General features: G+C 38.7%; 1 protein-coding gene across 5 annotated transcripts in view; it reads left to right on the top strand.

The window, feature by feature from the left end:
- septin12 (neuronal-specific septin-3) overlaps positions 1-26,297 on the top strand; it is a 99,495-nt gene that overhangs the window by 70,612 nt on the left and 2,586 nt on the right. For all 5 annotated transcript variants that reach the window (XM_034030382.3, XM_059035603.1, XM_034030385.3 and 2 more), the window contains 7 exons: positions 11,599-11,727; positions 16,129-16,210; positions 16,973-17,110; positions 19,275-19,392; positions 20,625-20,720; positions 23,708-23,804; positions 25,855-25,906. In XM_034030382.3, coding sequence (XP_033886273.3) covers positions 11,599-11,727; positions 16,129-16,210; positions 16,973-17,110; positions 19,275-19,392; positions 20,625-20,720; positions 23,708-23,804; positions 25,855-25,906 — 712 coding nt within the window. The remainder of the gene's footprint in view (positions 1-11,598; positions 11,728-16,128; positions 16,211-16,972; positions 17,111-19,274; positions 19,393-20,624; positions 20,721-23,707; positions 23,805-25,854; positions 25,907-26,297) is intronic.

Below are 26,297 nucleotides of genomic sequence, written 5' to 3'. Positions count from 1 at the left end.
ATGTTAGGGAGGTAGCAGATTAGAGCAGTTTAGATGGTATAGCTCTGGACAGGGGTGTGAAAAGATATTGTTTTGTAGTAGCTTAACGATTTTTTAAGTTTTGGGCTCAATCTGGGTAACCTGCTGGAAAATAAACTCGGAGATGCATCTTAGCAACCTAATCTACCTCAACCTGAGACCCTCCCACCTTTCCAGTCTGGGGATCGCTCTGGAATTGGGCGGTGGTTTGGGGAAGCATGTTTGGCTCTATTTATTTATTTATTAGCAGAAGCCTTTATCCATGGTGACTTACAGTTGTTACAAAGTGTCACATTACAAAGTATCACCTTATAGATAATAGCAGTTATAAAATACAATAAAATGAGTAGTAAGAGCAAATTCAAATGAGAAAATAAAAAATAGTAAATAATTATGTTTCAGAACAATTACGACTGTAAATATTTTGTTATAAGAGTAAATGCCATTAAGAGTAAGTACAATAAATGAATAAGAACAATTTCAAATAGCAATTCGAAAAAGGTTGAAGCGCTAGTCTAGAAGGTTGTTATGCCTCTGTCTGAGCTAAGGAGACAAAATCCCTTTCACTGCACAATGAGGAAACTCTTCAGGACATCTGCCTGTCAGAGCACCCCACCCCCCTCTAAACCAACCAATCCCATTGCTCAAATCACTCTTCTATTGTGTTCTCACAATCCACCATCTGCTCTCAATGTGGTGTTAATTAAATGGGAGAGGGGCTATTGGCTATGAGTTTTCAGTCATGTCTATTTAACCATGGATTTTCATGAAAATGGCAAATTGGCTCACCCCCTGTCCAAGACAACAGCCCCCCTCAAGCCTGAGGAAACTTGAATAGTAAGACACTGGACTGACAATATTTTTAGGTCAGCTTTTGTTAATGTTCAACTGTGGAGTTCTTTCCAAAATGTGAAAGTGTGTCTCACTAGCCACCCACCAATAACCGTTTATTGGGTGTTTGCCCAGGGGCGCCATTAAGGAGAGGGGAGGAACAATGCACATCAATGCAGACCTGTCAACTCTCCCTTACTTGCCAGGACTCTCCCGTGTTTTGCTCAAAACGCTACTGATAAAACCCTTTGTCAGCAAACCTTTAATTTTTGCAAAAGGCATGTACTGTATGTGGTTACTGCAATCCCGGCTGTACTTAGCGGGGTTTGGGACCCAGGGGAGCCCTGTGGCAGGCATGCATTTGGTATGTGAGGCAAGTTCACATAGTTGACCATCTACGATGCGATACGCCCTCCTCGTCCGGTTTTAAAAAAATAATAAATAAATAAATAAATATTAAATAAAATGTTATATATATATATATATATATATATATATATATATATATATATATATATATATATATATATATATATATATATAAATATGCAAATTTCTAGATTCTTGGACTACAACATATTCTCACATAATCCTAAGCAATGTTGAAAAAATACATACTTTCTGTAAAACTATGCAGGACTAATTTTAACGATGGGAAATGGGAGCAAGAATGATGTTTGTGGTAAGCACGAGAGATCTAAAAAAATGACAAAAAGCCAGTGACGCTCAGAAACCAAGCGCGTCATAACTTATTTCATTGCCAAAGGAAAAACGGATCAAGAAAGTTACATATGCAGAGACCTTTACATGCTGTGACTAGTTCAGCAAATCTGTAATAGACATGTTCCCAGACTCACACGCTGCAAAGTATTCTGTAGGAAAGCCTAAAAACAAAACAAAAAAAAAACAAATAGTGAAAGAGCGTTTCTATTACAATTTCAGCATCAGCATTGCATTAGAAATTCAGATTGATTGGTAATATGTGTTCATATACACAGCAATAGTGTGTTCATTGAAAATAGAAGACAGTTGACAATTGAATGTTACTGACAGTTACTGTTTTTCTCGCCACAGTATATTAACTCTACTTGTAGACAATCTATTAAGTATTAACTAAAGTTTTCCTCATGTTTTGTTCAGTTTTTGAAAGAAAAAATACAGAACTAAAAAGAAAAAAATAGGTCTTAAACAATCTGATTATTTACATTTTTGCAACCTTGTTTTATTTTTGTTTTAGAAAAATATATTTACAAAACTTCCACTTGAGAGCATTATTTGTAAATCTAATATAAAATGTATTTGAAGCCTAATAAACTTGAGCCTCGTCTGACATGTCCTCTCATTTAACTTTTTAAACCAGGCAACACACATCTCTATAGCAGTGGTTCTCTGGAGTACTGCGACCCCCTTCTAATACAAATTACTTGCGGCCCCACTGCCCTGTGTTACTGCAGAATAGTTAGTATTGATAAGTAAAACATGCATTACAAGGCAATATCAACAAAAATAATATAGGAATTGCTTATTTTTACAGTATACAAAAAATTACATTACCTACCTAATGGGAGGGGTGAGCTTGCATGGATGAACACAGGTGCTTCAGTTTGGGACAAGATAAGAAGTTTACAAAAATAATCATTGCAGGGGGAAGTAGATTTTATTTTATAAAACAAAATGATTTATCTCTACTAAGAATAGTGCTCAATGTATCAAACTGTGTGACTGATATCTGTGTTCAGACTCCAACATTGATACATGAAGGCTGTGGGATCAGAAATGTCTTGCTATATTATCTCCTGTGTGTTTTGAACTTATATATAAGCTTAAAAATAAGGCTTTAGTTGGTACTGGGTCTGCATGCCACAGGTGCACTGCATTGCTTAGCTTTTAAAAGTTGCCTGCTTGTTCTGAAATCTGAAATGGCACCCCTGTGTTTGCCTCCCATCCATATACCAACAAACCCAACCTCATTACAAGCAGTTTGAACATGTACTGTACTTTTGATTTAATCCCCAGAGCTATTGGCCTACTTATGAGCTTAACTCTGTTCATTTTCACAATCTTGGATCCTTATTCCTTATTTAAACACAGCCGTCTGTTGCTCATAAAAAACATATCTACCATAGGGTTAACCATACAGCCATATTCCCCACTTCATAACACCTGTCATTTTCCCTGTCTTTGATTGAGAGCCCAAATCGGAGGCTCTTCTATCATTTTTCCAATAATAGTTTCTGACATATGCAAAATATTATTTAACATCTTTCAGGTGCAGGTGTAAGCTAGTTACAATTAAATAGTCTTAGCTGCGTGTTTTCTGCATCATAGTGCAATGCATTTGTGATCTGGGTTTCCAGTACAAGGGATTAGATGAACATTATGTTCAGTGTCAGGGAACTACGTACAACCACACTATCAAAAGTGTTTCAGGGTTATTCAGGCACTCCCAAACAGTGTTAGCCTGGACCTGTGTACAGTAATACAGTAGTTTAATCCTCACAAATGACAATGTTTCTGTCCAAGTACCTACAACAAATATACTAAACAAGTCAAAACATTACTAAAAAAGTGATGGATTCTGTACAAATGCAATCCATATATTATTTTTCATGCCACGAAGTTAAGGAAAAGTAAAAGAACAGTGCTAGAGTTTTAAATTGCTTGTTGCCAATGTCAAAACAATATTCAAAAAACACCCCTTAATCTATACAGCACTAGAGGGGTACAAGAAGACAACCAGTATGGAGTACACTCGGGGTGTACGTCTCTCATTTCAGCAGAAAATGCACCACACCGCCATTTTATATAAAGCAAAGAAAAGCATGCAAAACCCATCTCATGCAAAAGGCCGCTTTAATAGCCTTTTGTCATGTATAACTTCCTGTAAAACAGGACAGCAAGCACAGGCATTTTGACAACGTTGACAGAAGGGTGCTTTGGAGGGAACAGGTTGCATGCATTGTGAAGAACAACTGAACTCATTTATACAAAAGAGGAAAGGATTACTTCAAGTTAACCTGGTCTTTTGTATCTATATTAGTCCCTGCAAATAAATATGTTAATCAGTTAAGATAAAGAAATACATATGTGAATAAACTAATACCAGAAACCTTAAACAGGCTAAGCTATCCCCATTTTTTCAAACTGTAACCACACACACACACACACACAAAAGAAATGATATGGTAAAATACAAATCCTTCATATTACTGACCTGTACACCAACATGCTACAAATGAATATGTGCGCATATTCTTTTCAGTATTTATAACTATACGTTATCATGTCCTTCATAAGTTATCTAACTTTACAATAAATCGGCAATAGCATGTCTTAATGTTCACACCCTGCGTTCTTCAATAACATTTATCAGGATAGCTATAATCAAACTGCTGTATCGTTTCTCCATTAGCTTTCATCCAAAAACTCCTATTATTGGATGCACTGCAAAGCTTGTCTACACCACACACAAAAAAAATGCAACTCTGTGATAATTCATTTTCTGTGCCCCTAAAAAGCATTAAAGTATTGCACTCTAATATAGCATGAATATAGCTATAGAACATCACTGCAATACACCTGAGTAGTTGAAACATACAGCATGTCAATATTGTGCACAAATTGCAGCACATAAATAATTGTTCTGTGTGTCAAGACCTTCAATTTGGACTCCACAGCACATCAAGTGCTGAAGTCCCCCTTCTCTGTTTGAAAGGCAAGTTGTCCTAATAAATTGCCAGCTGGTCATTCCTAATTCTGTTATTTAAGTGCATTCTGGGCTAGTGCCAGAAAATGCACTGTCAGCATCATTGGTATTGAATCAAAGGGAGCTTTGTAAATGCATGCTTTGTTATTGATCGAAGATTTTTTTTTCTCATTTTTTTTTTTTCTTAGACACAGAGTACAGAGAAACACTGAGCTCTTCTGATGCCAAAGGCCACCCTTCCTAATCATTGAACACTTTTTTTTTTCCAAGTTAGCCCCTTAGGAAGTTCTGTCTATCTTCTGAAACATGCTTCTTAGAACGAACAAGATAAAAAAATCATCAATTTCCCTGACACACTTGATTTGACTAAGCATTCATCTTTTAGGAAAGAGGTCAGCACCTTCTAATCACGGGTCATATAGGCCCCAAAGCTACTCTCTTCCTCTTGCCATATCTGCTCTATGTGTGATCTGTCATTTAAATTGACAGTCAGTATGACCATTCCCTTCAATTCCTTTACCCCGTTGTTATATTCCCCATACAGACTCACGTTCTGTTTTAAACCACTTTCCTTTTTCTTAAACTAATCTCAAATGGGTCCCCCTATCCAGATCTCATGTTTGTTTATCTTGAAGCCTGTTTTTTCCATACTTAGTAGAAATTTAGCACCAGAGTTGAGGATCAATCCCTATAGAGATGTGCTTTATAGGATGTGCTCTATATGGTCTTTGTTAGAGCTGACAAATTCCTAGAAGTCCCGTTGAGCAAAACTGCCTTTAAATGGTGTATCTTTGTCCCATTGCCACCACAATAACAGTAGTAGTAAAAGTTGACAAACCGTTTGTGTTAGAATGTGGCAACTCTTTAATCCCAACATACCACGCCTTGTGGTGTGAATTATGGCAAAGTTGTTGTGGATTAGACCTTCTATAGTCACATTTTCTAAAAGCAGATACTGTCCATGTTTTAGATTTGTATCTAGTTCCTAAGACATGGCTGTTTTTTGATAAAATATTTTTGTTGCTCCCAAGTTTAACCCTTTACTGCCCTGTGTATGTTGCCCATACGTATTTATTGTCTATTTTGTCAGTCAAATATATTGGACACTGAGCAGAAAAGGGTTAATTCTGCTATATCAGTTGCTTTACATCCCTTCTCTGATATAGCTGACCTGTTGGGAGGTCAGAAGACCCTGTCATGGAGGCGGGGCCTGTGGTCCATCATGTCAGCAGCTCCCTGACCTCTGAGGGTCAGAGGTTATCAGGAACTGCTGAGAATTCTATTGAGACAGTAAGCAGCTCCAAGGAATAAGCCTGTACAAGTTTCATCCTTGCCGAATTTTATGGTTGCCCCTTTTTCAGGAAAACAAACAGATAAAAAGCAACCATGTGTTGGTGTATCTGAAGGTCTTAAAGCACTTCAGCCAGCCTATTTGAGAGACGTCCATGAATGAGATTGAGGCGGTTAATACTGCTTTTTAATACTAAATTAAACAAACTTTTAGTTACAACAAAATGTGTTAACATAATGTATTGTGTTAATGTAAAAGTTGGACTAGAATTGCTCCACATTTGTGTTGTGAATTGTTTGAATGCCGTTCCTCCATTATAAAGCCAAATATACTATAGGCCAAAAATACTTTGCCAGTAAGGATTAACCATGAGAAATAAATTTAAAAAAAAAACACATCTGTAAAGGAGTGGTAAAAAAAAAACAGGAAAGACTGCACACGTTCCTCTGGTAGCATTTACAATAAATATCCCTGATCCGCTTATCAGTCTAAAACAAACAGAGATCCTGACAGATGCATAGCATTAATAATGGTGGTAACTTGGAAAGTCAGACATGCTTGTTTGGTCACATTACAGTAGCAGGGGGTGGTGCTCTCTCTGTGTGGTATGGGTTTCCTGAGGGACCGTGAAAATTACAACATGGCACACAGCAGTGAAGCCCCACTGTGGATGTGCAGCAGAACTCTGGGTTGGGATGTGAAGTGCATTTTTAAAACTGTGGCTGCTGGGCTACAGTTCTATATTCTAAGGTGATGTTCTAGCGATGAAGCATAAGAAAAAAAAAATTAATAAGGCTTTTTTTGTGTTACTACTAAGTGAGAACATCTATTAGGCATATAATTTGTCACCAGGTGTATATACTACAATACGGCAGTCATAGTTACTGAGACACCTAACAACTGTTTACCCCTGGCCTAATGCAGTGTGCTGTTGCAAGCCTTTTTTTCTGATAACATGCATAAACTGAATTAGTCACATACTGAATTCTAGTTTATAAAGGGAACTGGACAGCCATACATTTGTGATTTTCAGATAATCGCTTGCAAACTTAGTCAAAACCAAGTTTCAGTTCAAAAAAACATTTGAGTTGCAAACTGAACTTCCTCTTCCAATTAGTTGAACAGTTGTGTTGCTGTGTTCACAGCAAGTCGCACTGAATCCAGAAGATGTATATGCAAACATGTGATTTCTCTAGTCCCAGAGCTTTAGTATTAGATATGTACTCAAGAGAAGTAATAATTAAAGCTTAGTATGCAAGGTACAACAAGAAGTGTACATGCTTATTCAGTCATTATCCACCACGTGGTAAATTTGGATAAACTAAATCCAATGTGAAATTAGGTCAAAATACCTTTTTTATCCTTTTTATTACAACAATAGCAAAAAATGTTGTTTAACTGCGCCTACAGTACTGCACCCAAGTTATCAAGTGCTAGTGCTGGCAACAGGAAACAAGAGCTAGAACAAGGCACTGCACTGAGAGGCACTAGGATCAAAAGTGTTTTCAATTGGAGGGAGTGAGGGTCACTGTACTCTGAGGGAGTGCACTCTAGGTCTGGCTGTCCTACTTCAGCGGTCGCATGGTGTGTGTGTGTGTGTGTGTGCGCGTGTGTGTGTGTGTGTGTGTGTGTGTGTGTGTGTGTGTGTGTGTGTGTGTATGTGGCACAGCATAGCTGCCGTTGCCACTCCTGCTGCTCTTTGTCAGAATGTAGTGCCTTCAAGGTTCTGAAATCCTCATGAGATAATATCTCTGCCCTCATTCTCACTGCAGTGTGGAAATAATTATAATAACTAAGGATTAGTGTGCTAACGAAGTGGTTCTTCCGCTCTCTGATATTAGACATGAGCAACACTTCCTGTGTGTTCCCTGCCAAGATAATATCACAGGGAGGAAAGCCTACGAGAGTGGTCTGTTTGGACTTTTTTTTTTTTTCTTCAAATCCTTTTCCTTTAGGAACTTTTTTTGGAATTTCTACAACAAACAAACAAACCTTGATTACAGTAACCTTTTTAGTACTAGAAAAAAAAAAAAATTGTTCCTTTTTTAGATGTTAGAAACTGTAGTTTGTCAGTATGTGTCAGTAATACGCTGATGACTCATTCAGCACAAAAAAATGGTAATCTCTGTCCAAAAACTCCACAAACATTAAACTCATGCATTGTCAGTGCCGTTTCTCCTTTTTATTGAAACAATTTACTCATTTATTTTTGTAATCTTATCACCACATTTAATTTTTCGAGTTGAGTTGCTTTCCGTATTTTCTTCTTTTACTCAAAGCTGAGGAGTTCAGTCAACATAAATATATATATATATATATATATATATATATATATATATATATAACATATATATGCCGACGGTAGGTGTCCCCTGTATTTAATTTTCCACTTGAAAAGCTTCCTCTCTTGGTTCTTTGCTACATGTGTTTCCTAGCCTCAGTCCTACTGTTCGTCATCACTGGTCTTTTAGTCTTGTAAAAAGAGGTAGCTATATATAAGGGGCACTAAAGAAGCTTTGTAAAAAGATAAACATTTAGACAAGTATTTGCCAGTGCTTTGTTTTGTACATTTTTAGTTTTAATACTCCAGAATATTTTAAGAAAAGTTGTGGAGAAACTAGGCTATTCTTTGACACACTTTGCACACAGTGTAAAAACAACAATTAAAAACTACAACCATGTTCATGCAAGTGACTTGCAATACTTTATCCCCATATTCAGCTTCATTGCTAAACTGTCTGCATTTCGCATCATACACAGATGTGAAACAGAAGTTCACAATTACAAGCTTCAATTTAAAGTACTACTGGTTTTCTTTTGATGTTGCCTTTCGTGTGGTTTAGCCACAGGTTAAACACAGACCCATATACATGGGGGGTGGTAAAGCACAATCTTGCGGAAGTCAAGATTTGCATGATTCAGATTGGTAAACACCTGCAGGTTATATTGGTACTCGTGAGAATGGTTGAGCAGTTGGGATACATATTTCCTTTGAAAATTACTGTAAATTTAATTTGCATGTTTTGACAATATCTAGCAACAGTGTTAATGTTTAATAGATGAACCACATTTATTTTGTTGCTATTTATATATTTTATACACAAGATAAACATTCTAGTAGCGCTGTTATTAGTTCACTGCATTACATATGCAAGACGTTATTTCCTTTTCCTGTTTTGGTTTGGGAAGAAGAGAGTTAAGATGGCAATGTACCTGTAAAGATGGACTGCTGCAAGATCCGGGGACTGCATAATAAGAAAAGCCAACTTCTGGTAAAACAAAATCCTTTGCACAGATAAGCAACATGCACTGGTGTCCTTATCAATTACCCACGCTACACTATTTTGAATTAAGTTTGGTCTGTTTAGTACAATTTCACCAGTTGAAGTCAAATATGGTGAACTTTTTTTTTTTAATATTATAAGTGCTAACACTCACAATGATGAAGTGTGTATTGTGTTTTTTTTTTTTTTTTTTTACCACAATTGGAGTGTCAATTTTTTAAGCTTAACAGATCGTTCTCAAATAACAACGTGGTGAACTCTGGAGCTTTATATTAATATGAGCCCCATGTCAAGGTTTTCAAAATAGTGGCGCTCAAAAAGTGCATGTTGCAATATTGTTTCTAAGCTCAAAACGTGTTATGAAACAAGGACATGCAACAATGCTGAAGACTTACTTGAAATACTAGTGTAACTTGAATACTTTACATGGAATCCCTTTAACTAGGAATACATATATAAAACATACTGTACACACACACACACACACACACAAGGGTTGTAGTCAACAGACAAGTTTAGACGAATAATGACTAGCATTATTACTGCAGGGTGAAACCGAAGTAAACATGTGTCAACTTCCTCTGTTCCAAAAAGACAAGAGGGTAAGTAGTGAATGCCACCACATAATTTAAGTTACAGGCTATGACTTGGCAGCTCACACATCATACTACCCAAACAAGCTATGCACCAATTATCTCTCTAGATTACTAGTGCGAGTACAAGCAAGGAACAACTTGCAAATGTTTTTGGTGTAAATTAAAATTGACGCTCTGCTTTTTAAAATAAATCCATCACTGCTCTTGGGAGATTGATGCAGATTCAGCCATTACATATTTACAAATCTTTGGCGGCATTTCCATGCAGTTTAGAAATTCCAAATTCTCTCTCCATTGTCATGAGAATGTGACATGGCACGCACATTCCTCACGCTGTAAGACGTGCGTGGCCAAACATGGCATGGCTTTAAAGGGTGGGTAAACTCATCCTCTCACGCTATAGACACACAAAAGACTTCAGCAGTGAAGATCCCAACTTTCTACTATAGCCAAAGTCTGTGATATCTGCTGGAAGTAGGAAAACTTGTATATATTGTAGCAAATAATGTAAGGACAGTACACAGCCCTTTTTTATATGGAATGTTTATTTTACTGTTTATGTATTTGTTTCCAGTACTTTTTTATTAGTCTTTTGGGTGGCCAAGAAAGCTGCCTGACATTTGTAGACGCGCAAGGCCAAATTGGAACTCTGACAGAAACACTTAATATTAATTAGGTTATTTGCATTTCGAAGGAGATATTCTCTCCCTGAAAGAAAATTACATGGAAACCCATGTTAACCAAAAGGTACTACCAAAATAGCAGGAGAGAAAGGTGAGACTTTTTTTTTTTTCCCATGGAAACCTGGCTTTTTGGTGGACAGCCCTGAATTACTTATGGAAGTGAAGGTCCCCTGGGGCAGGCTGTGAGGAGAGCCAGGGATGTTGGGTTGACTTGTAGCAGTCAGGGCAGACATTTTGCTTTTCCTCTCTTACTGTATGAAAGACTACTTTCCTTAAATACCTTGATTGTTGGTGGAGGACTGCTAGGAAAAACATGTAATGATACATTTAATGTAATGATACAGCATCCGTTAGCCTTTGAGATTGCCCCCCTTTCTAATCACTTTGAGCTGGACATACAGAACAGACAGCTTGTAAAAGACAATGTTCATATTACTTGCTTGTCTCCAAAAGGCACCATTATATATTTGATCACCAAAAAACCCATTTAAAATACACACCACTTTAACTTCACTTGTCTGTGTCTGTAAATCACAACAGATTTGCAGGACCCAGTGAATTATTTTTCATACGTTTTAAACCAAATACATTGAAATCAAATCACAAAACCTCCAGGCATCTCTGCTTTCCAAGTTTTGCAAAATAGCAATAGTATGGACCACGGTTTTAAAGTGTTCTCTGTGTTGTATAACAATGATAACTGATACAGAGGAACACACAAGAGGATGTAGAAATGGGTACTGGGGGAGAGTACCTGCTGTGTCATTTGAGATCTCTTTGATAGGAGAGGTACATGTGGAGAAAATTCTGCACTCACACTTCCATGTCTCTTTCTGTTCCTGTTCTTTTAAATCACAGCAGGCTTCCCTTTTAACGTCAATCCCAAGTACAGCAATGAGTAATCCGACCTTTTGCCTTACAATCCCTGAAAGTGCCCTTCATTCAGAACATCCCAGAAATACACAAAATCAAAAATGCAAATTTAAAGATCAACCAGAACAAGCTTACCCTGGTATTAAAGGAAGTCAGCCTTCCAGAGAAGGCTAGACATTACTAGTACCTAGACATTACTAAGAGTTGGTGTAGGGGGGGGGGGGGGGGCCAAAAGGGCAAGCAAACTTTGAACAAACACCTGGAAATGCTTCAGCATTGGTCTTAACCATGACTTGTATATTTTTTCTCTCCGTAGGTCAGAGTGGCTTGGGCAAGTCGACCCTGGTGAACACGCTTTTCAAATCCAAAGTGAGCCGGAAATCCTGCAGTCCCTCCTTTGAGGAGGGCATCTCCAAGACAGTGAACCTACAGTCCGTCAGTCATGGTGAGTCTTCAGCATGCTTAGACACACAGTACTCCAATCTCCTTAACTGCAATGCTGATCCTATCAAACACAAGAAAATTAAAATTAAGTCCAGCAGTAGTTCAATTGAAGCATATCAGGGGCCATAAACATCCGGCATCTTATCTATTTATCTGTTAGTGGTTTTTGAGCAGTCTTGTTCAAGGTGTAGTAGATCTAAAAGCTGGTTTTGAAGGGTCGCTCCATCACGCCTGTGGTCTGCACCAGTACCTACTTATAGTTCCCTACTGCAACTATATATATATATATATATATATATATATATATATATCAAAACAATGTTTTAAAATAAATGCTGCGATATGGACAAGATGGCATACAGCAAAGGTAAAGCAATGTGTTTCTTGTAACACTAACTTTCTCGTTTGTCATCTCAACGGTATTGAGTTGCAACTACTTTGTATACAGATTATATCTTGTAAATTTACTGAACAAGGGGATGTTCAACATGTACAGTATACATTGTATTAAGGAGTAGGTACAGACTAGCACCTCTATCTCAACTATAAAGGAGATCCACAACAGGGAACAGGTGGATTACGACAGAAAAAAGGTTTAAAAAACCATGAAACTTTCAAAAGACTTTAAACCACGCACTCCAATACCCAGTGCTCTTGTATACAAAATCACAGCAATCATCATGTTGTGTTCCAGCATGAAAAAACACAATGGCTGTGATGACATGCTTTACCCCAAACAAAATCGAGAGATTGCCTGTTTGAACGGATAGATATACTCCAGCACAACACCCCTCTCTCCCTCTCTCTGTGGAGAGCATGCATTTTGACAGATTGTTGAGATGGGGCTTATCGTGTAGCCGACTGCCAAAGGACAAGATAAATCAACAAGATTATCGCAGGATTGTCTTATCAAGGCTGTTGGCGGTGGTCCTAACTGGAAAAGACCCAATAGGAAATAAAAAGCACAGGCCCTCGACTCGGAGGTAATATATAGACAGGGTAAATCTCGACAGCCAATTGTATGTGCCTTTTTTAAAATTGTTTTGAAAAAAAATAAAAAATAGGTCACAAAAATTGTTAGATAATTAGTTGCAAAGCTTTTGCACACAGACATTAATATATTACATATATGTAGTCTGCTGAATTTCCTGGTTCTAAGATGCCTTTCAGCCTTTATCCGATTACAGGTATTCCCTCAGGGTCAATATAGCTGAAACTCCCCTAAGTATGAGCTCTACTGTATTACTTTTAATGAACCCACCATGGGGTTGCAGGTACACAGACAGGCAGAGTTGTGTAGCCCGCAGACACCTGGATTGACTGTCATGTAAACATGCTGGTGCAGAGTGAAAGCTCTGTAGCGTGTTCCTCCAAGTGGGAAGCCTCGCAGTCACCTGCTGTACGTCAGCGCACAGGGGTGATACATGTCCTGCATGCAGATAAGGGGGGGCCGACACCTTATTGCAATCTTTTAAAGGCGCTGCTATGGACAATTAGAAGAGAATGTCAAAAAACACAATAGGTTTGAACTAGACGTTATTATAGAAATGAGCTGGCAAAGATTGTTAACCCAAGAGGGTCAGCGAAGAAACAAGCGGGGTGTGGAGCGGGCGCTCTTTCAGCTAAAAGTGTTATCGTTCTTCAATACAGTTTACTATGGAAACCTAGCCAAAAAAAATAATAAATGAACAGTAACTGTTCCAGCCTTCCTCTTCTACTCAGGGTCTAGGCACCACACAAAATGCCCCTGGGAGAAACCGAGAAAGAACAGAGTTGTTGAAACTTGACAGCAGTCAGCATTTGACAGCTTAAAAGAGAAGGACGCATTGTACCAATCAAAAATATCTCACCCCGTTTTAACAGAAAGCACATAGCAGTGTGTAATTCATCACTCGCCAAGTTCAGTTTGAAAGGCCACAGGCCCTGACATGTGCTTTTTCACGTTTCTACAGTTTCAGCAGCAAAAATATCTTTAGAAGCAGGCAGAGAGGCCTAGCTCAAATACAGTAGCTAACTGTACCTCCCCATTGCTTTGAGATGCTGCAGTTTTTGTCCTAGGTTAAAAAGACATAGAAGCCATTAAAAACAACCAGCGGATTGATTTGAGTTTATATCACATCAATGTTGATTACTTTCTACCTTCTGCATCAAATAATCTGTTTTTTAAATGTGGGCAAATTACCCTTAACAGCCAGTGTTTGAGATTTGTAGTTTATAAGTAAAGGTAAACATGGTTAGCCAAATCCAAAATGTTTTAAATAGTTTAAAGTGAAACCATTGTCCACCAGCAATTAGGTGCCAAAAATGTACCTTGCATCGATACCTTGGTATAACTAAACTATAATCTAAATTGACATTGACACAGTAGAAGTAGATACATTATGCAGTTATTTTTCAAGATCACTAAATGAAGCACCTTAAAACATTGTTGCTTTTCTGTCCTAATCTTCTGATCCTCGTATTGTACAACCCCCAATCGTTGCTTCCGTGTTTGTCAGCCACGAGGGTTAAACATAACCAGACACACATCTGCTTTCACAATGTCTGACTTCTTGGTTTGTGTTCTCTACATTAACCCTTCAGTATGCATTCTGAAACTAAATGGCCAAAAGAATATAGTTTGTATTTAAATAAATGTATGTATACATGCATATACACACACAAGCACACTAGTTTTTGCTACCAGTAAAATTGATACAAATGAGAGCATCATCATACTGGGATTGAAGGGACATCTATTTAAATGTTGCTAGCAGGTGTAACATTCAGGGAGAGTCCGCAAGCTTATTCAATACATGTATGTTCAGCACAGGGCACGAGTCTGTAATAGTTTAGAGATTTACTTTGAAGCACATTTGCCCTTCCTGTTTGTGTGTGTCCAGAACTCACAACCATCCCATTTTAAATGTGGTGTGTCATAAATAATTAGGGGGAGGAAGTGTGTCTGGTATTGAGATTCCCTATCTGAGCAGATACACCGTGTCAGTTTTTATGAGACAGGATTTATGTGCCACAGTAAAAAACGTTACCTTGAAAAAGAGTCCTCACTAGTGGCAGGGCAGAGATTTGGTGTTGCAAGGTGATTGGAGATAGGAAAGAATTCTGTGAAGCAAGGAGAGATTAATTTTGCATACGAATACAGTATGATACACAGGGAAGATTTACTTATTGAATTGGTGCAGGTTTTGGGTAAATGTAGGCCAATAGAGTATTGTTTCTAATGCAGTGCACAGAAGGGTACATTTAATTATGGAAGAAAATTAATTCAGAATCTGTATCCACTGATAGAACAGTCATTGAAAGTGCCGTGCATGATATCTATTGGTCTTTACCTCCGCCCCCTGCTTTTGTACAGCCTGTCTGATCTGCTGTAAATGAAGGAAGTGTTAAAAAATATATATATATATATACAAAAAAAATAAAAAATACAAAAACATCAGTGACTCTGAGCAAGCTTGAGTCCTGGAAAACAACAAACAGCTGGCCTGCAGAGGGCTGACGGCAAAATCAATCTGTTTAGATGATTATATTTGTGTGCTGTGAAAGTTCAGACACTGGCAGCACTGGCGACAACAGCCCTCTGTGTAACTCCAAGCCCGTCAGAGCCTAGCGCCATGCAAAGTGATGAATGTGCAGGGTGCCTGAACTGTCTTGAATTGTATTATTTTAAACTCTGATTTATGTTGGATTACTTTAGATATAGTTGCATGTTTTTCAAAGCTAGTGGTCCTTTCTACTCATTGTGAATTCCACAGTTAGCTTCTGGAATATCAAATCACTTAACTCATATTTTAAATGAATACTCCTATCTATTCTACAAGGTTGCTTAGGCAAACCCTTTTTTGGTACCGAGTCTGTGGAAGACAGATTAAGTCGGTTGCATAGCTCAGGGTAAAAAGGTTGCCAGCAGAAAAGTAATAAGCACATCAAAAATTAAGGTTTAAGAAAAAAAAGAAATCAAATGTACAACAAGAAAGAAATGTGTTACACAAATATATGTAATACCAAATATGGAAAAGTAACTGTAAACATGATCAAGTGTGAGGCTTCCTCTTTCAGCTCATGAGTGAAGGGACTTAACCTTTTGAGGTCCATGCAACTAGAAAAGTACAAACAAGTAAAATTGAAGGGTAGTGTATGAAATTATTAAGACTGTCAACACTCAGTCCAACAGAGTCCACTGTCCCCAGCTAAAATGCATGCATGAACCCTGCTTTAACATCAAAATAGAAAAGTACCTAAATACCTAAAGGTACATGGCTGCCCTCCAGTGGCCTTTCTAAAAACCTGAAGGATAGATGCAGCTTTATATGACCTTCATAGACACTTTGAACTGATCCATGACAAGTTATTCCATTTGTGCCTGTTCAGTGTGTAATACGACGTGTGCTTTGCATTTCAGTTATTGAAGAGAAAGGAGTAAAAATGAAGCTGACCGTGATCGACACTCCAGGGTTCGGAGACCAGATAAACAATCTGAACTGGTAAGGCTTGTAACCTTGGTAACTGCATTGCCGCTGGATAAAACTTCACACCATGCAGGCCTTTTACTAACAAGTCAAGTCCTTGCTGTGCTCTACAAGAGCAGATACATGCACATTATGCTGTTAATCACTTGCTGCATGTAAGAAAAGTCAGCAGGCACTGTCAAGTCCTTTATTCACAATGGTTTTCCTAATGTGTCTTGGGTACAATCCACTCAGGCTTGCATGCAGAGTTCTAGATGCTTATTGTCTGTTTCAAACTTTAGGCAGCAATAAGAATCCTACTGGCAGCAGTGTGGAGTAGTGGTTAGGGCTCTGGACTCTTGACCAGAGGGTCGTGGGTTCAATCCCCAGTGGGGGACACTGCTGTTGTACCCTTGAGCAAGGTACTTTACCTAGATTGCTCCAGTAAAAACCCAACTGTATAAATGGGTAATTGTATGTAAAAATATAGTGATATCTGTATAATGTGAAATAATGTATAATGTGATATCTTGTAACAATTGTAAGTCGCCCTGGATAAGGGCGTCTGCTAAGAAATAAATAATAATAATAATAAGTCCATCTGGCTGTATTAGTTAAGATAGTGTTAGGGTTTATATTACTGGCTTTACGGTAATCAAGTGGCAGCTAAAACTAAATGTGTCATGTACAGTAAACTGCATAGCTTGGTCTTGCAACAACTGGCAAACTGTGTAATCAAATCTGCCAGTGCCTCAGGAGAGAGAGAGGTTCTCTCATACATTTTCTTTTGATTTGCAGTTGGGAGCCAATTATGAAATACATCAACGAGCAGTATGAGAAATATCTGAAGGAGGAGATCAACATTAACAGGAAACGCAAAATCCCAGACACCAGAGTCCACTGCTGCATCTACTTTGTGCCCCCTACTGGCCATTGGTATGTCTTACACACTCTTTATTATAATTATTATTATTATTATTATTATTATTATTATTATTATTATTATTGTTTGTTCATTTAGCAGACGCCTTCATCCAAGGCGACTTAGAGACTAGGGTGTGTGAACTATGCATCAGCTGCAGAGTCACTTACAACAACGTCTCACCCGAAAGACAGAGCACAAGGCGGTTAAGTGACTTGCTCAAGGTCACACAATGAATCCGTGAGTGAGCCAGGATTTGAACCAGGGACCTCCTCGTTACAAGCCCTTTTCTTTAACCACCCGACCACACAGCTTTTTTAACAACTTTTTGTTGTACATGTAGAGTAGTAGTCCAAGGGCAGATAGTATTGCAAATGGCAAGAGGTTTTTCAGCCAACCACGTAGTAAAATCGTATGTAATCAAAACAATAACACAAAAGCCTGACATACTGTTGTCAGCCCAGGCTATAGCAAAAAGTGTGTGCAAATGTACTTTTGTTTGTAGCATAGGGCACAGCAATCCCTATACAGGTGGTATGACAAATGAGTGCAACCATGCTGTGAAGGGAACAGTTGTTTAGACAGTTATTCAGTCTATTAGAAATACTAAAATACAAATTTAGCTGGAGTGCAGTATTGACTTGCTCACTTCTCTCATACCAAAACTTCACAAACAGGTGCCCCCTGTCACAAAGACTCAAGTAAAAAACATGTGAAACCATTTCTCCCCACACAGAGACGTCTGAACTTCAAAGCATATTCAATTGCATGACGACGTTGGGGTGTGATGTCAAATATTGACTTCTCAGCGTGACAGTCAGTCAGAGGTACATTTTAGGATGTCGGTCAGTAAAGTAAGACCCTTCCCATTGTCATTATGTTTAGAAGCTGCTTTGGGCCTTTAAGCCTTGATATAGACAAACAGCTGGAAACTAAATAAAGTAGAGTAGAGGAATCCAGGTAGTATGAGAGAGTCCTGAACACACACAGAAACTGAATCTGTAGCTCAAATAAACCACAAGAAGCTTTTTAGTCTCTGAATTTCATGTGTGGTTGAGGACATTGCTTTTGTCAGTTTCCATGGTGAATCTGTGTTGGGCAAAGGTCAGGTATGCATTCCTTCAATACATAGAGCCCAGGAAACCTACAGTGGGAGTGTGTCACAGCCCTAAAGGTGGAGAAGTATCTCCGATAGGATCTGTTCGCCGCACAGCCTTGAGCAGTCCCGAGCCCTCTGATCCTGTGCTCCCTCTCTGTACACTTGCCTTCAGGACACTCTGAATCTGGGTTAATCCTTTTGTTAAACATAAACATCAACAAGGTGCCATTGCTACTGACAAGGAGATGAGGGAGATTTAGAGTTAAGTGAAGGTAGTCATCAGCACACACACACTAATGCTAAGTAATTAGCAATAAGATACCCATAATAAGGCAAATCACCCTACGCAAATTGCTAGAACAGTTAAATACACTGGCCTCCAACATGTATTGGGAAGATCAAGTACCTGTAAAAGTATAGCGAATTTAGTTTGGCTGTATTATTGAAGGTAGAAGCCCCAGCAAAGATCCTGTGTGGACACAGTGGTTAGACAACTAAACTGCAAAGTAATTGTGCTTTAGCAAGTTGCAAAATGTAAAACTGTTGCTTAGATAGCACAAGTAGGAAATGATACAAGTCCTCTCTTGCACCAAATCAGCAGGCTTGGAATGGGCTTCATAATTCTGCACATTCTTTTGACCACTTCTGAACTCCAGCCACTGGAAGTCAGAAGCAATTTGTTTTTAAACTCAGGTGTCAGATTTAGTACATGCACTCAGGCCTCCAGCTCCTCTGACCTGAGCTGTAATGTTTCAAAATCAATAAGAGGAATGGTTCGGAGCTGCAGGCGGACGTCGAGAAGGGTGGACAGGGGTCTAGGGAAGGTGTCTGGTGATAAAGATAAAGAAAAGATGTATAGAAATATTAAGAATACGGATACCTATAAGAGTAAAATCAAATACAAGATACAGGAAGTAGTTATAATTAAGAGCAGTAGTAGAATACGGCAAAGTATGGACTAGTTCTATATACAAATGCACTACAGAAGTCGCTCCCAAAGGAAAAAAGGGTTTGCTTCACCATCAGACCATGCCCTTTAATTGCATCTTTGCTTGCTTGCTTGCTCTTTTCTGCACTAGTTTACGCCCCCTGGACCTGGAGTTCATGAAGCGATTGGGTAAAGTAGTGAGCGTCGTCCCAGTGATCGCCAAATCTGACACCCTCACCCTGGATGAGAGACAGCGGTTCAAAGAGCGGGTATGTAACACAGACAAAGATTTACATACAAAGGAGTATTGTATTGGCGCAACAGTGCCACTTTTTACTGTACCTAGAGGTCTCCAAATACCAATTGGGGCTAGGCAGCCTTGACCCTGCCAGTGCAGGTCTCTGTTCCAACCTGTGTCCTTAATTATTAAATTGAACCAATTAAACCTCAGCCCATTACCTCAAGTACCTAATCCTTAAAATTATACTCCTTAAACTTGCAACAGAATGGCCCTCTAGGACCGGAGTTGTCTAGGTATTAACTTGATTGGCCTTTGATCTCTATTGAGACGTCTGCAGTCACAAAACCTTGTATCCTTCTCTTCTGATAGTCAGGGGGAGATGTGCTGGGCACACAGATGAGCCCTAAGGGTGGTCTTAGGCTGACCTATTCCCGCTACTCCTCTGCCATGCCTTGGAAAAGACCCCACTGTGACCTCTTCCATACAGGAATAATCCTTCCCATTAAAAGCTGCCTTCCAGCCGCCACTCTGCTGTTTCCAAATTCTGCATGTTAAATAACCTAGAAAATCGTCATCAAGGGAAAAAGTTCATGTGATTCTCTCTGATTTTTAATAGTCAAAGCACCCCTTAAACTTTAACGAGAAGTGGTTACCATGACCGGCTAATTATAATTTACAAATGCTTTGTGAGTTATTCAGCTGGGATCAGAAGTAACACACACAATCCTACATGCCCTTCTAAGTGAAATCTAATCTTGGTACACTGCAGTTTTGTGGGCCTCCCCTGTGTGTTGGTGCATTTGCAGGAAAGTGTATGTGCCCCCTCCCATTCAAAAGAAAACACACAAATGGCACATTTTATACATTAAAAAAAATATCATTAAGCCAGTAGAAAAGAACTGTTGTATCTGGATAGACTTAACATTATGTTTGCCTTTGTGCACCATTTTACTTGGATACGTGCTTTTCTGTTGAAAGTGGTGATTTTGAGGTCGCCAAAACAGATGTTTTCAAAATAAAAAAATAAAAAAAACACTCTTCTTTCTGCGAACCCCCAACACTTTCTTCTCATTAAAACAGCTGTAACAGCAACAGCTCCAACAGCACAAATTCCAAACAAATCACTCATCGCACATACAAACCTTTTTTTTTTCTTTACACTTGTGGATGGTGAAGAAAGGGGAAATTGGTAATCAGAGCTTTTGAGACTTTGGCTGTCTCCTCCTGAGCTAAAAGACTTCCCTTTCAACCTTCTCGCAGATTCGACAGGACCTGTGGACCAATGGCATCAAAGTGTACCCACAGAAGGAGTACGATGAGGATACAGAAGATAGAATATTGAACGACAAAATCCGGGTAAGCATTTACAATACGGTTCTTCAAAGAGGTTTGGTCTATTGGATCAGAAGGCTATAATACTGACACAAGTTGGCTACCACTGCAGAGAGTTAGATAAAGAAACCTAATATATTCTGTGACAAGTGTCTTTTTCAATTCAATGTTGAAAACATGTTTGGGTTCGCATCCCACAGTAGGTGGACTCAACCCCTGATTGATAACGTGTTATTGAGGTTCTTAATGGTCCTATACTTATTTGTAGTGATGTTAATTCTGAATGGGCTATCTGTTATTAGTTGTGCTATTGATTGCTGCTCTCGTTTTCCTTTCTTGGAGTGTTTGGGTAGCGTGCAAGACTGATATGCATGCATGCAGTTTGAAATCGTGGTCGTGTTGGGCAGGGCGCAAGGAGACTGGAGTGTATCAGCAAAGCTGATGGTTACTGATTTGCCAGGGCATGAGTTGTAATCAGTAGATTAATCCGTGCACATTTTTAATAAAGGTAACGCTATTATAATGACTGTCTTGCATAGTAATACTAAAATCAATAGAATCTAAAAAAAAATTATAAAAAAATGTGGTCTTTTTAAAAGCATTTATTATTAGTAGTATTATTATTTTAGTAAATGTAACACATTTTCACAGAACAACCATTCTTTCGGGCCACTGTCAGTCACATAACTGAAAACACAAGACAGCTGAGCTGCGTTTCCAACAGCGGTTGTTTAATCTAGCATTACAGCTACGTACTTGGCTTCCTTCCTGTACTTCTGAATCTAGCAGAACCTGAGGCACCGAAGAGATTAAGCTGTTCAGAATCTTGTTACAGGTACCCGAGAATACTGTGGCTATTGACAAGTGATTGCTTAACATGCTATCATAGTCAGAAATCAGAGAAAGTAATTCCACATAATTACCTCTATTTGAGGAATTGGTGCCTTCATCGTGCCCTCTGAATGCCAGTTCTTGCTTGCCAAAGTAAACAACAGAATCAATCAAGCGTTTAAGAACCTCACGTTTTTTCTTACTTGCTCATTGTGATGTATTGTATCCCTGCGCTTCTGCTCATCGAGTTGAACATTAATCCGGGTTTGGCCAAAAGTTTTGAGTGTAACAGCGACTCGCAAGTGACTTTGGGAACACTCATGTTTTTGTGCTGACTTCGATAGACATCCTAGATTGCTGTAGCCAGTGCTGTTCAACATTGCCTTTTCTGTACTGAACAAAATACAGTTCCAGCATTATACTTTTTTTAATTGACAGCTACTGGTCATAATTTCAATTTTGGTAGTGGCGGGTATATGACTTCCCTTCCTGTGTGAGTTCAGGTATTTGTGGCGTTTCCCTCCATTTTTTCTGTGAGAGTTCTTGAAAATTGATTCATAACTAAATTGACTACAGTGTCTCTGTTGTCTTTTATGATTTTTTATTTAATTTTTTTAATTTGTAAAAAGCAATTCAAAATATTACTTAGAAGTTCTCAAATATAATTCTCAATAACGGTCTCTATAATAAGCAATATCGTGTGAAATTCAGCTATTCTTACACCTTACACTAGCATGTTTATGTCCCGTCTCTAATGATTGGACAGCTATAAAACCAGGGCAGATCTTTGACGTTCCCATTGGTTAAACTCCCAGTTATGCCCTGCCTCTGCTCACTCATGATTGGACACCTGTATAACAAGCAGCAGATTGACTCCCATTGGTGAAACGTGTGATTGGACTGCCGCAGAGAAAATGCAGATTGTCTATTGGTTGATTTTATTTTATATACAAAAATAAAATTCTGCATGATTTCTATTGTAATTTTTTTTTTTATCTGCGATCAACTCTTTAGTTGATTAATCAGTGCTATTAATCGGAGCAGCCCTAATTTATTTTTTATATATATATATATATATATATATATATATATATATATATATATATATATATATATATGTACATTTTCTACAATAAAATTTGATGTCATCTAGTCAGCGTGCAACTCGATTGAATATAATCCACCATAAAACCACCAGAACAGCACAAAGAGGACAAGAAGAAGCAGCAAAAGTTCTAGTCAAACAAAACAGACTACAGTTGAAAAGAAAAGACTGCACGACCACGATGAAAATGACAAACACAAAACCACCTAAGAAACCAATGGCCGGTACATATTTCACAGAACTAGAGACCAGATGAAAGAGATAGCTAGAAACAAACTCTAATACACAAAACTCAGCGAGAGAATTGAAATGTGCACTTGCCACAGACACTATGCAACCTGCCCACGGATCAACATTATCACAAGCCATCACACGTACAAACTAACAGGTAAGTTAGACTTTCAAAACACCAACATTACTTATTGTAAAAAATGTACAGCTCAGTACACTGGTGAAATTCAGTAGCCCTCAGATTTGCTCAACAGATACGATTGCAAGCACTGGGAGTACAGATGCACTCCAGTCTCCCTGCACTCTGCCCAACACGACCACGATTTCAAACTGCATGCATGCATATCAGTCTTGCACACTACCCAAACACTCCAAGAAAGTAAAATGAGAGCAGCAATTAATAGCACAACTAATAACAGATAGCCCATTAAGAATTAACAAGGTAACAGCATTACACCAGAAAACGTTTCCCATTTAAGATCTCGCGCAATCTGATTCTCCTCCACTGCTCAGAATTTTTCATTTTTATTCACACCTTTCAAAGTTCCACCTTCCCAAGAATAGATGTTTGTCATTGAATTTGTCAAGGTTCTTTTAGTATTTCTAAATTAAGCACTGTTGAGTGTTTAATAGCTCTGGTTGAAAGCGATTCCATCATAGCTGATAAGCCTTTTATTGGCTATCTGCTATATATTCAAAGGGTAAATCGTGAGATTAGCGACTGATAAAACGGTCACCATAATTCATAAAACCACAGCAAAAGAATGTCTGAAATGTACTGCAACAGTGCTTGGAAGGGATAATAAAGGCATTGATCTAACTGAACTGCTGTTACCCTCCCCAGGAAAAGATCCCCTTTGCAGTGGTGGGCACAGACAAAGAGCACCAAGTGAATGGAAAAAACGTCCTGGGTAGAAAAACCAAGTGGGGAGTCATTGAAGGTAAGAGTTGCAGAACTAGTGTCAAACTCTAGCCTGCAGCTTCAACGAACCTGTAATGGGTTCTCCAGATCCCACTACGTCACTCTTCACTGCCAAGCACACTTCTGTGTGTATTAAAAAAAAAAAAAGGGATGCACTTTAACCTCAGTCCCTTGGTTGTCCACTCTAAACCTCAGCAATTGCTGGTTATCCCATCACATCTTAAAGTGCAGGATAGTGTTTATTTTGGCAAGAGACTGACTATTGTAGTTCAGTATGTAGCCACCTACCGCAGAGGGACGGGGATTCAGGACTCAATACAGTTACTGGATCACATGCAACCACACCGAGCATGCAAACAAGAAACAAATACAGTGTTTCGGAGTGAGTGGCTCTGAATTAGCCATAATAATCCTGGACACACACACACACACACACACACGCACCAGTTGTTGGTCAGTTTGTCACACATCAGCAGCTGCTACATGAGGGGCTCAGTGGTGTTTCAGTGTACAGTAGAGGGCCTTTGATTCTTCCATCTTGTATTGAGCTTTTTCTTTTCCCCTGTCGAGGTACGCTACTAAATCTCTGCACTAAAAGGCAATGAGAAACAAGTTGTTGATGAATAGTTCAGGGTCACTTGTAGGGTTAAATCAGAACCAACCACAGTCAATCAGCTCTTTCAAGGCAGGAGTTTGAGGCTCTCTAGTGCTTCTGTCCCTTTAGTGCTGTGCAGCAGATATAAACACCACAGTTCTGCAGGTTAATCAGACACAGCTGTTCGGGGGCGTCTGGCAGCTGTGATCCAAAGCAGATGAAGGATAAACCCGAAGTCTGTCCCCTTGTGATATTAAGAGAGCGATTCATCTCCTGCTATTCCAGCTGGATACAGATTCAGGCGAGGCTGCACAGTGATAGAGAAATACAGTTATTTTGCTTGGCACGCACACACTCGCACATCAGTTGCCACTATCGATGGAAAGCGACAGCATATGTTTCGGTGTGAAATTACTTAACAGGGTGGTTATATTGAATTACTAACTCCAAAAGCAAACTGTCTCTGTGCAAAGATTCAATGTAAAAATGTCAAACGTTGCCTCTTATTCATGCTCCAAAATAGTCTTACAGTGGCAGAGCTTCGACCTTGTGCACCCAAGAACTAGCATTGTCATTTGAAATCTAGACAAAAGACTTGCTATTATGACAGGTTGTTAGAACTTACCACCAGGTCTGCTGCCCAATCTCTCAACCTTACACACTGCAGCCCAACAGCCTACCCACTGAGCTGCTGCGACCCAGATACACTCTGCCTTACTGATGCAGCACTCAGCTACAGTACAGATTACTCTTCTGTAGGGAAAGTAAGCAAGAAGCTAAAACATATTCGCTTTTTATACTCTAACTAGTGAGCTACTCAAACGCAACACTTTCAACATGGTAATCCACTGCGGCTGCTTATAGAGAGCTGGTCCTAAAAAAAAAAAAAAAAAAGAGATTGTTTTCAAATTGAATGTGTTAGGAGAGAGAGTGGTATGGAATCACTGTAGTAATTTGGTATACAATAGTCTTGAACAACATTGTGAAATATTGCCACCTAGTGGTTTTGTGTAGCCATTTAAAAACAAATCTTAAAAAGCCCAAGATCCGTTTCCATTAAAGATTGGGTTTCTCAAGAAAACTAAATTGGCACAGCAAGTTTTGCATTATATCAGTCTGTCTGTCACTGCGCATTGAGTGCTGTAAACAAACATCAAAATGGCACCGGCAATGTAAGCCAAGGGTCTGGGGAATTCAAAAGACAGAAATAAATGTTCTGAACAGGCTGGTTATTTCAGATTTCATGTTTCTCATAACAGAAAGTCCATTCCCAGCACTTGATGTGGGCTTGCAGTAGATATGTCCCGCCAACATACTGGGAAATAACATGTTTTGCTTTTATCCCTCTTGGCTGAGTGCACACGCTGTCAAAATTGATTAATAGGCTCCCTGTGAACTATTTGTGGTACAATCATACATGGTTATTAATTCAGTGTAGTAATTAATTGTCTCAACATTATGCTTCTTTTTGCAGTTGAAAATGTTGCACACTGCGAGTTTGCCAACCTGAGAGATCTGCTCATCAGGTAAGGAACTTTTTATCAATTACATTATATGGTCTTACTTTAAGAATGGAAATAAGCATTGCATAGCAGCTTGAGCTTCTTCTGTGATCCGAATTACACACCTGAGCAAGAAGAGGGTACCCATAGATTGGAAAAGGAAAGCAATCTTGTTAATGTATAAAACAAGGTGTATGTAGGATAAACAGTGGCCACTAGATGGTGCTGTAGGGAGGGGGCTGAAGCAAACTACTACAGAGAACAATTTAATAATATATGTGAATTCCAACATTTAAAACAGTCAGTCAAACCTTTATTCAGATAACAAGACACTGACAAAGAGGTCTCACCAAAGCATTTGCCTTATTGTATAGTCAAGTGTAAATGTATTTTACAAAAGGGATAAAATAAGCAA

The sequence above is a fragment of the Acipenser ruthenus genome, chromosome 13 (assembly GCF_902713425.1).
Source record: "Acipenser ruthenus chromosome 13, fAciRut3.2 maternal haplotype, whole genome shotgun sequence".
Classification (NCBI taxonomy): Eukaryota; Metazoa; Chordata; class Actinopteri; order Acipenseriformes; family Acipenseridae; genus Acipenser; species Acipenser ruthenus.
This window is presented reverse-complemented; position numbering and strand designations above follow the sequence as displayed.